Source organism: Cariama cristata, unplaced genomic scaffold (assembly GCF_000690535.1).
Source record: "Cariama cristata isolate BGI_N322 unplaced genomic scaffold, ASM69053v1 scaffold7076, whole genome shotgun sequence".
NCBI lineage: Eukaryota > Metazoa > Chordata > Aves > Cariamiformes > Cariamidae > Cariama > Cariama cristata.
The window spans coordinates 54993-67025 of NW_009621453.1; the positions used below are offsets into that span (position 1 = coordinate 54993).

Below are 12033 nucleotides of genomic sequence, written 5' to 3' on the forward strand. Positions count from 1 at the left end.
CATGACATCATCAAAGCTGAGTGGATGTAAAGCAGGAAGTAAAAGAAAAAAAAAAATAAAAATCCGTGTTTCATGATGTTACAATAAGCTCAGAAGATAGGTCGTGCCAGCAGGCATTCTTCTCCAGAAGTACCACCTCTTTCCCTTCCTTCGAAACGCCACAAAAGTTCTTTGCTTTAACTATGCCTAAAAACCCACCTGAAACGCCCCTGAAAGATGCTCCTTGTTCCTGCCAACACTCTCGCCAACAGTTCTACACTTCCCACCTCCAACCGAGACTATCCTAGCATGATGTTGAGTTTAATTTCCCTAACCTCCCTTGCCCACACCCAACACGCTCCGTTCCGAGGTTCCCAAACCCTCCGCACTCCGGCACCACTTCCAGACCCCCGGTTCACCAGAGGCATGCATAAGCTTCCTCTTAAAGCTGAACATGAGACAAGGACCTAGAGGAAAATAAAACACAGAGGCATCTCATAATTCACTAGAGCACTTCGGCTTCATATTGTGGCTACTGACACTGAAGGTCTGTACTGTACCTCGATGAGCAACCCGACCTCTATCTTCTCTTGAAGGCAGCACTTTTTTTAAGGCTTGATCATAGCACGGATTACTTCCCCCCCGCCCCGAGAACACACACTGTACTCCACAGATTCAGTTTGAAGCACACTTCAAGTCCACGAACAGGGCCGGTTCCGTATTACACCCCCAAATCGCCACCTGGCAGCCCCAGGCTCTCCCACCACAAATTATCACGCAAGCACATCCACAGAACCTGCCTTGAACAAAAGTTTCGTCCAGCTAGGCAAGGACTGACAGCCGTCACTCTGCACCTTTCAACCCTTGCGAATGAAGACTGTCGTGGAGAGAAACCAGGCTTTTAAGCACCCCATAATTCTCAGATGATCAACATTTTCTAAATCGGGCGCTGTCACAGTGAAAGTGTCTATTTAGCTATCACTAAACAGAGGGCCGGATCAGAGGAGAAACCGTCGAGAACCTCAGCACGGCTGCGGGGTTTCACATCAACGCTAGTGACAGGAAGCAAGATCATGAGAAGAGAGAGGGAGAAGTAGGAAGAGAGAAAAAAAAATAAAAAAACATTTTTAAAAACTATGGTGTCATCCATGCAGAGAGACAGCAAAGGAGGAAATAAAAACCTGAGTATACAGGCAGTCACATAAGCTCCAACATTCATGGTTTTGCCTTCATCTTTGGGCCGGGGAGGGCTCTGATCAAGTTTAGGCAACAGCACAAAGATCATCACACCACAGGCAGAACAAAACACTTTGTTCAACCGGAACTACGCGGGGAACTTTACACAAGCAGCAAGCAGAGTAATTACTCAGACCAGCCCAAAACCTGGGATTAATAATCCCACTTCTGAAAAGAAAAAAAAAATTAAAATTGGACTTTTGCTCCATTTGGGATGCTCCAGAAGAGTAAACAGCTGGAACCACTGCCAAGACAGGACATCTCCTGCTCACTAGCATTGTATGAGGCTCTTCTCCAACATGGACTCGAAGAGAAAAATGTGAAGACTGAGTCACCAGCCACAAAAAGGAAAATGACTTTAAACATCCAGATCCAATTATGGATCACACTGTTCTTTCATCTTAAAGCAACCAATGATTTGTTTTAAAAAAAAAAAAAATGAGTGTACCGATGCTGGAAACGTTTCAAAGAGAAGGTTTCGAGCCTCCTCCCATCAGGATCTCCAATGTCAAGCTCAATTGAAGCTTACAGTTTCCCATTATCAGTAAAGTGAAAGTATCCCACTTACTATTTTGTAAGAAACCGAGAGGCTTATAACCTACCGATATTGAGAAGAATTCACGGATACAGCAAATGATCACAAGCGCCTTAAGTGTAATGGAGACACAGCATTACGTCAAAGAACAGGATTTGATGCACACACATAACGGACATAAAAAAAAATTGCAAATAAGTATTTGCAGAGCATCCCAGTCCTTTTTGGCATTACATCCTGTAACGGCCTCTCTACGAGCCTGCCTTGTGCTCACACACTTAACCTTCCGCAACACAACGCCAAGAGGAAAACCAACCATCGGTGTCTTCCTGCAGCCGGTGAACGTGATACATAACCAGAGACGGCGTTCAGCAACTGGGCTTTTCTGCTTCAGAGCAGAAGGCACAGAGCTGAGAGGAGAAGTGGGATGGGCTGAACGCTGAGGAAGCTTCATTTGAGGAAACAAATGAGAAGCTGGTGCAAGGATGTTCAGAGGAAGGTATGAGCTCCCTTAACAGTTGAAGATATTTCGAACTGCCTTTTAGACAAGGTGAAGGGGAACTTGATTTGCAGGGAAGCCGACGAGGATGAGGTTACAATAACCAAGATGGAAGGTAAGCGCCTGAAGGGACAGCCCTACCTTTCTAGAGAGGTGTAACAGTAGAGGAAAAATTACAGGAATTACATTTACTAATGCTTTTCTACCATTTGTCAATTGGGACAGCATTGTGAACAGAGCTAAAAACCAATAGACTAAGAAAATTGTTAGCATCTGTAACAGCAAAAGACAGTACGGTCAACACGCTACGTGCCACCCGAGTACCCTGCAGCACACTCACGATTGCTGGAGCCCGGGCTGTATGGTGAAGAAGCATCTCCACTATTACAACTGTTTATTTCACCATCAGGCAATCATCATCTTCAAACAGACTGTGTCTTCAGTTCTCTCCTTTAATAGTGTTCTGCTGACTAAACTCACATAAACGTGGAGTAATTTCACTAACATCAACACAATCACCCCAGCCTGAGAGTGGTGCGTAAGAGCTACTTATACGCTGAAATATTTACCTTATTTTCTTCCCAGCTCAGTTATGTTTACCCCAGAGCAATAGCCTACTTCCAAATTTACAACATCGCCAACTGTGAAACACAGACAGCTTGTCAATTCTAAATTCCCCTCTCCGACAATCACTCAACATTTGTTGCAGTTTACTCTGCTTTAACTTTATTACCTCAGACTTGGCAAACTGACAGGGAACACCATCAAATACAACTGTATTTTAGATATTCTTAACATCCCTCTGAACAGCCACTGAGAAACACATCTTATACACAGCCTGAATTTTCCCTGCTGCATCCACAAGTAGATCCTTCCCCAACACGTACGCTTCACGGAGCTGGGCCTGAGCAGAATCTGTATTTTTTACTCAAAAAAACCCCAACCCAAACAAACAGCAACAACAGTGACAGCTACTAACACGTTTCTAGCTGTGTCACAACCATTCTCTTCTAAGAGACACGAGACTCAGCCAGTACAAACTTTCTCCACCAGTTTCCAGAAAGTCCAAATACAATTCCCATGGAAGACGTGAACTTCCCTAACCACTGCGAAGTACTAATTCTAATGCTGTTATCCACTCTGTTACTCAGCATCTTCACATGTAGGAGAGAGTCATGCTCAAAAGCAAGAGGTGTTACCGAACAAGATTAAAAAAGCAAACAAGTGGGAGAAAGGAAAAGGAGACAGACATTGGGAGAACAAAGAGGGGAGAAAAGGGTGATAGGAAAAAAATAGGACCAAAGATGAGTGTGTGAAGTATGGAAAAAGTAGGAAATGATTCAAAGAGAAGTTGTCCTCTCTCAGAGATGGATTAGCAAACTTCAGCAGAGGCAGCATACTAATTGATCTTTTCATCACTAGTGAGAGTTTTAAAACATAAGATAACAAATCACTTGCATAATTAACCCAACTCCCAAGCAACACCACTACTCACGACAGGACTCGCCGTTCTGGCCCAAACTCGGCTTCGTAGTAGCCATCTCTGCAGTCTTTTCCGACCAGATCATGAGGGTGGGGCTTGTAGGGTTCATTCTTCGTTACCAACGTAGTTCTTATTTTGACTTTTCCAAAATAGTTCAGAATCTACAAAAAATGTGAGATATTTTCTAGATTTCTGATATCAGGGCTAGTAAAGCCCTCACACGTAACAGAAACGCATTTTATCCTAAAACACTCTATCGAAGAAACACCACAGCTAAGCAAATGCCATTATCGCTTCATAAAAGCCAGGGCCATTTAGAGGTTTTGTTCATTCACTTTCAGTTCTGTTCATTTTACGCTAAAAAACTAACTCTGGCAAAATACTGGAAAAGGGAAATTTTCTTCGAAAGCATCTCTCACCTATTGCAGAAAGTAAACCGACACACTTCACCTGCTAGTTTCCAAAGCAGCTGGTTATTTGTAATGATAAAATTTCTCTAGTGCCAGGATTTGACCTTCAATCCATTCAGTTCTCTTAAACTACCCTACGGCAGGAATGGGAAGGAAGTCTGAAAGGCTCTAAAGTCCTTTTTTTGGGGGGGGCGGCTGGAGATCGATTGCGTCACCACCTTACCAGGGCTCTTTATACAAGCTGAATTCATCCCTGTGCAAAAGGCCAGAAGTAATATAGAAGCTTAGACCTAAAACCGCTTGTAACGCTGTAAGACCAAAGGTAACGGGCCATCTTTTATTATCATATCTAGCCTTACAATGAAAGATGCAAAATTCTACAGAGGTGACCGCATACAGATGGTTATTGAAGGACAAGTCTAGCTCCGAAGACCTTAGGAAAAAATTCCTAAAGCCTCAGGAATAAGGATTATTACCTGTGTATGGAACACTAGATTAGTAAAAGAGGATCTTAACAGATACAGCATGACATAATTGTCTATGAAATCTTTTTTCGTTTTTAATTCATTCTCAGATGAATATTCAATCTTATAATCAAGAAGGGGGCCACTGAATTCTCAAGCTCCTACTGGAGCCTTCACAGCAGTCAGCTTTATTCAACACACGTTTCTCAGGTGCACAAAGTTCTTCCCTCATGCTGACAGCTACTTGTGAAGTCACCAAGGGTTGTGTGGGTGAGTGTAAGGGAAAAAAAAAAGAAAAACAGTTTAGCCTAAATCGTTTGAAGCGTAACAACTTGAAAGCAAATATAGGACTTGCTCAGGCACACATCTGTGCAGAGGCGAGCTCTCCTCCTCCACTTCCCCTGCCCTGTAACTAACTCTTCCTGTCCTCCTTCAGCCCTCTCTTTCCTCCTCCCCCTGAGACTCCAAGGATCCATCATATATCCTTTTCAGCCGACACCTCCAACCTTTGACTTGGCCTGTGCTCTTCCAGCTTCCATCACCTGTTAGCTTCTTCAGTCTCCAATTTGGTTCCTTTCTTGGCCTTCATACAAGCCACCGTTACTTTTTACCCTTAAAATAAAACTTCCACCACTCCTTCACCTTCTTCAACTATTACATCATTTCTCTCTCATTTCACACCCAGTCCCTTGAACTTGAAGCCTGATCTAGCCACTTTTGATTCTCCAGTTCCTCCTTGATGTTCTTCATCATAACCGCACCACAAAATGTAATCTCTTCCTGGCCTCTCTGTTCTCATCCTCATTGATGTTTCCATCTCTAGAGGGGACTCCCCTAGCAGCTCATCAGCACGAAAGCCTCCTACGGGCTTCAGGGAGGCAGGAATTCACCTAGAAATCACCTGCTATTGGTAACAATCAGCTGTGTCATCAACAGACACCTTTAAAAGAGAACAAACTTTGTCAGGATTGCATGGTCACCTACCCGTGTCCCATCTTCCCTTTGGGTTCTGGCTGACCTTCGTGTCCAGCACAGTCCAGTCTAAGAGGAATCAAGGGCTTATACTGCTCGTTCAACTTGTGCCCTCACACGGCCTTAGGCTGAAAGTCCCTGAAAGTATTTACTTTTGCCAGAAGCCTACGTAGTTACTCGTTCCATTGGCAGAGTGCTTTCAAAAAAAAAAAGTCTGGCAAGATCCCCATTTCCTGCATTCCTTAACCAAATCTGGCACTGTGATAATCAAGGCGGGGAACCTTCTTGTTTGCTTCTTCCCTCAGTAATTCTGGCTCCAGGGCTAGACTAACTTCTACCAGCTTTGCACAGCAGAGGCTCAACTCTGCTGCTCAACACATGACTGACAATACTATCTTCCTCAACCTCTCTTCTTAAAGGACTTTATGCCTCAACCTAAAACATTTTTCAGATTTCATGTCCTCTGTATCTGTTCTTCCTACTGCGATTCCAGAGACTCCATCTTTGGCTCCACTTTCTTTATACTCGCACACACTGCACACACGGATACACAGCTTCTGCTCCTGGGCACTGTCACGTACTTCAAGATGGCAACTACTCTTAACTTCCCATCTGGATCTGAGCTTTCTCTTCTGATCCCATCTCTGAAAGATGATCTCCAAACTGAAAGAGACCAAGGAAACACTAGCAACTTCAACTTCAGACAGGAGACAGGAAAGTCTTCTCCCTCACCCTGCCTGTCTGGGGTCTGAGACGTGCCTTTGTCCCACATAGGAAAGCCACTGCCAAAGTGTCTCCGTTCCACCTCTACTTGTCTCTTTGTCCCTGCTTTGATCAGAGCTGCTAGGGCTACTCTGGATCCCTTCATTCTGGATTTCCCAACCTATCCATAATGCAACCACCCAACTCGTCTTCATCGCAGGTGCGCTGACCACATAATTCCCCTTTCTCAGCTCGTAAATTCTGTATCCCCTTCTGACTTCACATACTTCATGGGAGTTTCTTTTGCAGAGCCCGACCACCGAATCGCTGGCTGCAAGTCACTTTCTTTCTTTGCTCACTCGTACAAAGCGCCTTCTTTCATGTTGCGCCCAGCAGCTTTTCAAAGCCTTTTCAAATTTTGTACGCAAACTCCTTCAAAGCTCTCCCCAAATTCATACTGCAGTCCAAATAGTAAAAACAAACCCAAGTCACATAACTAAGAAACCAGAGCAAAAGTGTACACAGAAAAAGCTAATAACGAGTGGTTCCCAGGCAGTGAGTGACTTCACTGAGTTCCCTCTCTACTGGCACTTTGTTAACTACCTCTACATCTTCTCCTTTTCTTGTGAATTTGAAACAGAATCTTTCAATGACTAGGAGCAAGGAAATCTTGTTCCGCTCTGTTGCAACTACATTTGCATGCCAAGGAAAGAATAACAGAACATGAAAAGTATTTTAGTTACTGCACCGAGTCCAAGACATAGCTACAGCACAACATTAATGTGGGCAGTGGTAACTCATGGATAAGAGCGGTATTTACCTGGATGGAAGGGAACGTCTTATTGTTTTCAGTGCTGTGTTCTCCTGGAATGCTGCCTGCCGATCTTCCCTCACATTTGTATCTGAAACGCATGCCCCTTTGCCTGGGTTGTTCAAATATTTCAATGTAGGGCTCAGGGCCACCTGAAAAACAAAGCAAAACGTTTTCAATGTCAGTATACAGTAGAGCTTAAAAAGCAGCAGCAGATGCAAGAATGAGAATATCTAGAGTCTTTGATTGGCGTTACCATCCTTCCACTTGGTCTACCTTCTCCAGACAATCTACTCTTCTTCTTATGTACATGCAGACATTGAAGGTGGGGGGCGAAGGGAGAGAATAGATTTAAATGAAGCCTCCAGGTATCAATGTCATGTAAGTAATTAGCAAAGGATGCCCTCCCCTCCATCTCACCTAGAACTTAGCTTCTTTTAGCTATGAGAGGATATGTGTCTGACGAAAGAAGATTTTATACAACAGAAATCATCATTTTGAGGGAACGGTTGATATTTTTAATTATAATACACTTTTAGGAATGGCTGTCCTCTCAAAGTACGGGTACTGTCAAGTACTATGTTCTCTTAGACATCCTCTGAAAGCGAAGATGTTTCCTCCGAATGGATTGATTTAGTTCCTATTATAGTGAAGCAGAAACTATGCAAATTATGCAAAAAAACCCCCTACTGGGCTGAATACCATCACTGTGGGCTCCGAAAAATACCTGATTGCTGGTATTGAATTCTACATTTTGAGCTGCCCACCTCCCGCAGGGCTAGCTTCTAGTTGCGGTATCTCCCCAGACAACAAGACCTCAGTAAAAGCTCTTGGGCAGTTGTCAAAAAGAGGTGTTCAGGAAACATGAGTGATAGAGAAGGCTAAGAGACAACAGAACTCTTCAATGGGGGGTTATAAAGACATTAACTGAGCAAGAGCGTAAGTACTTTTCAAGAAGTGTTTTACTGCCAGTCGGTAACAAGCCATTTAATACATCTCACAGAGAACATCAAACAGGATAGTCAATCAAACAGTGACAACAGTGGGATGGCATGTGAAAAACAAATAACAGAGGGTAAGTAAATATTGTAGAAGTTGAATCATCACGGTGCTGCACGATCAGAAGAACATAGCTTATGGAAATGTCTACTGAGCTCTGTCATCTTCATATAATAGCATCCTACTCAAGGAAGGTTGAGCATCACAAACAAACATGACAGGCAACATCCTGTGGCACAGCACTGAAAAAAAGTGCTTGGACTTCAACATAATAAGCAAAATAGTTATTAAATATATTGAAAGCGCTACGAGGGTAAAAGATCCCCTACTTCCTTTTGCCCAAGGTCTATACAGCCTATGAGTCCATAGCATACGAGTTTTGGCAAAGAGGTGGATTCCAATCTTAATTCCACAATAAAAGCTTCTCTTTCATTGCACGTACAATGATTTAGGTATACCTGCCAACTCAAAGCTTGAACTTTATGCCTGGGATTTGTTGATCGCAAAACATTTCCAATGCTGCAGCGGTTCACGCTCAAAGTAGGAAAATATTATAACCTAAAAGATAAAGTAGTTAAGAAAAGTAGAGAAGGGGTGGAAAGAACTACATCTCCGAGATGTCACCTTGATCTGACCTGAATGCGTATTTCAGCCGTAACACACCCACAGACAGCCACGGAACGGCAGTATGCGAAAGCAGCTCTTACACTGGAATCGTCTTCAACAACACGTGCCTTTTCAAAACCTGAAGGCCTTTTAAAAAGGTACAAAGTATTTCACCTCCAGGCTGTATTCGGTGCCAAACATTGGAGAACTATGGTTTAGGACTCTCTACATTCCCTTTAACAATTTATCAAAATGCATTATCTAAGTTGATTGCCTCCCATCAAGCAGATTTTTAAATAATTTTCTGAAAATAGACCATGAGCTGTCACATTAAACACACATCAGCCACTACTCTAGGTTTAGTTACTTACAAGGACGGTCCCTTTTCTAGACACTTCCCAGACTTTACCTAACCCTCCTTTAGATAAGCTTCGCATATTTTCTCTTTCTGGAAAATAAATAAGTCCAGCAAAGGGGAGGCGGGGCACAGGCACTGATAACCAAGAAGCCCAGAAATGACGTAAAGCCGGTTCCAAAGAGAGAGCAGAAGTCTGATCTCCGCACAAAACCAAGCTCTCACAGCAGCGTAGGGCTATCTAACCTCCAGACTTACACTTACTTATGGGCTATTGTATTTACCGGCACAGCCCAACGGACCAGACAACGGAGGGCTTCTGCCAGCGGTGAGGAGCAACTGCGTACCATCCGTCCGCCTCCCATTTCCATCGTGCGATTGAGGAGAGAAAAGAATCTCACCTTTCCATTCCCACGTAACACGGTATGCCACAAATACAGACACATACCCATATACTAAATTGAAAATCTACTTTAGAAGCTATAATGACAAAATTGCAGCAAAGTGCCTACTAATCATCTTACTTCGGAGATGCACATGCTCACATAGCTGCGACCCAGAGGCACGGTACACCCACACACATTACCTACTCGCCAAAACTAGCCGAAGCCTGGCTCTTCAAAACTACTATAGAACGCAATCACTTCAGGTCCTTAACTCTCTGCTTTAGCCAGTAATTTCCCTTCATGCTCTACTACTTAAGAGGGCTTTTTTTTTTTTTTCACCTATTAAGAGCACTTTATTTTAAAACTGTGGGCTCAGTGATCTTTGCAGGGCTGTGGTTGAAACAAATGTCATTGAAGGCAAACCCTCTCCTTAACAGCAGGTGTGTTTGTGGGAAAGGAAAGCTCAATGACGCGGTAGCCTCCAGAGACTAAACATTAAACTTCATTTTATCTTGGTTCTCTCTCACTATTCAAGAATCACGTTATCATCTCTACCATAATTCTCGGTGTCGTCGTGTTTTGTGTCGAGAGGAAACACGTAACGGCGGTTGTGCGAACTAAGGGTCTAACAGCACCCCGCAGCGAAGTTGTGTTCCCCGTTTCTGTCAATCAGCAACGAGCTTGTGAAGTAGCGCGGCTTAACTATTTCACTGTTTACTCTCACACACGGAGGTCTCTTGGTTCCCACGCGGTTAGTAAAGACTCGTCCTCTTCAGGTCTTCCTGTGTTTGTCAGACAAACACGAGCTCTCTCAAAAAACACGCTCTTTCGCTAATGCTGGAAGAGAAGCGCGCAGCTACTCGTACTACCTACCTGCCCACAGCTACTCGGAAACGCATTTTGAAATGGAAGAAAAGGAAAAAAATTCTAGCTAATCCTTCATCTAAGTGCTTAAGAGTATAATTTTCATTTGTAATTAATTATAATTGCCTATATACATGCTAACAATAGGAAACATTGTGCTACATATTACAACCTGCCTCTTGTTCTTTTTGTTATAAAATTGTTCATTCCCCCCGTGCCCCGAATACCACACTAAATAATTTCAAAGAGAATATAGGAGAGCAAGTGTCCCAATTACATAGGCAAGGAAAACAGGTAAAAGCAGTAACAGCTCCAAGAGTTCAGCCAACTTATACTCATTCCAGAACCGAAGGTTGTTTCATTCTCATCTGTTTTAAGCAAGACAGAAAGGAACAGAAGGCCAATCCCAAAAAAAAAATCAAAACGACACATCCGTCAGACCTCTCCATAAGGAGAAACCCGGGTCGGTTTAAAGTTTAACACAGCCTGTGCCGTGACATGCTGCCACCAAGCAAAGCGACAACGGGATCAAGGGTTCGGACGGTTCACCTTGTTCCTCCGCTCAAGGAAGCGGGCTCTGGAGAGCCAACACAACTCATCCTTTTCTTACACGACTAGGTGTGCCCTGTGAACGGACGCGCCAGCAACATCGGCGTGCGAAAGCAAAGTACCCGTGAGGGTTTGTGGAAGATGTAAAAGTATCACCTGAAACCCTACGATCCCAGGTGCCTGCAGCGAGATACCGACGGGAGAAGCGTCGCCCTTCGGCTTTGATGTCCCTGTTCTCCACGGTTGATGTCCCTGTTCTCCACGGTTGATGTCCCTGTTCTCCACGGATCACTGGTGACCCTACGTCCTCCGCAGCAACAGCCGCTTCTGAACAGCCAGAGCGGACAATCTATACGCTTACAACCTTCTGCAACACCCCAGGCAAAAAGAGACCGTGGTGAAAGATTTGTTACAGCACATTCCAGCTCAATTTAAAACAACCGAAAGCGTAAATACATTTTTAATTTAGAAAACAGTAATCTACCTAAGAATCCGTAGAGTTTACGGAGTCCAAGAGAGACAAAAAACTGCTCGCAAACTTCCTCTTTACTATCGGGTTACATTACAGAACAGCAACCAAAAGAGAAAAAAAAACCACCCAAACCAACACACACACAACTACAAAAGCTAGCCAGTACCAGGAAGTTCTGAACTTCCCCTACTGAAAAATTCCTTATCTGGTTCCTAATTACACTGAAAATATATTAAGACATAAAGAAAAAAAGTGCTATCTCCTGCTTCGGTTCTGCCAGTCTAAAACACAACGTAACGTTTAAAAGATGCCTGCGTATAAACCCGGTTGTTTTCCCTCTCTGTCGATCGTTAGCACACCCAGCCATTTAGCAGGAGGGAAAGTTCGTACTTTGCCAAGTGGTACCAGAACACACACCCCTACGTTTTGAGGCTGGAAAGCATCTTTACCTAGAAATGCTATTCTAATTAATGCTGCCAAGTCTTAAGTTTGGGGGTTTTTTTTTTAAACCCTAAGAAAGATACCACAGAGACACCTTCTGAAAGGATGACAAATTCGCTTTAATTTAGCCTAAAGAAACTTAATTGTGCTTTTCGCTGTAATTACTCAACGCGTGATCCCTTATCTCCGTTCCTTTGCATTTATGCCATCTCCGCTTCGTATTCATTCGCACTCTCGTAGCCGAGTTCCTATGCGCGCAGGATGCTGCTG

The 12033-nt window shown here is 43.6% G+C and overlaps 1 protein-coding gene across 1 annotated transcript in view; it reads right to left on the minus strand.

The window, feature by feature from the left end:
• The window catches only part of REL (v-rel avian reticuloendotheliosis viral oncogene homolog), a 24649-nt gene extending 17420 nt beyond the window's left edge, over positions 1-7229 (minus strand). The window contains exons 1-2 of the mRNA XM_009701967.1: positions 7101-7229; positions 3745-3893 (exon numbers count right to left, since the gene is read on the minus strand). Of these exons, the coding sequence (XP_009700269.1) occupies positions 3745-3893; positions 7101-7193 (242 nt within the window). The 5' untranslated portion in view covers positions 7194-7229. The remainder of the gene's footprint in view (positions 1-3744; positions 3894-7100) is intronic.
• Between the last annotated feature and the right edge of the window lie 4804 nt (positions 7230-12033).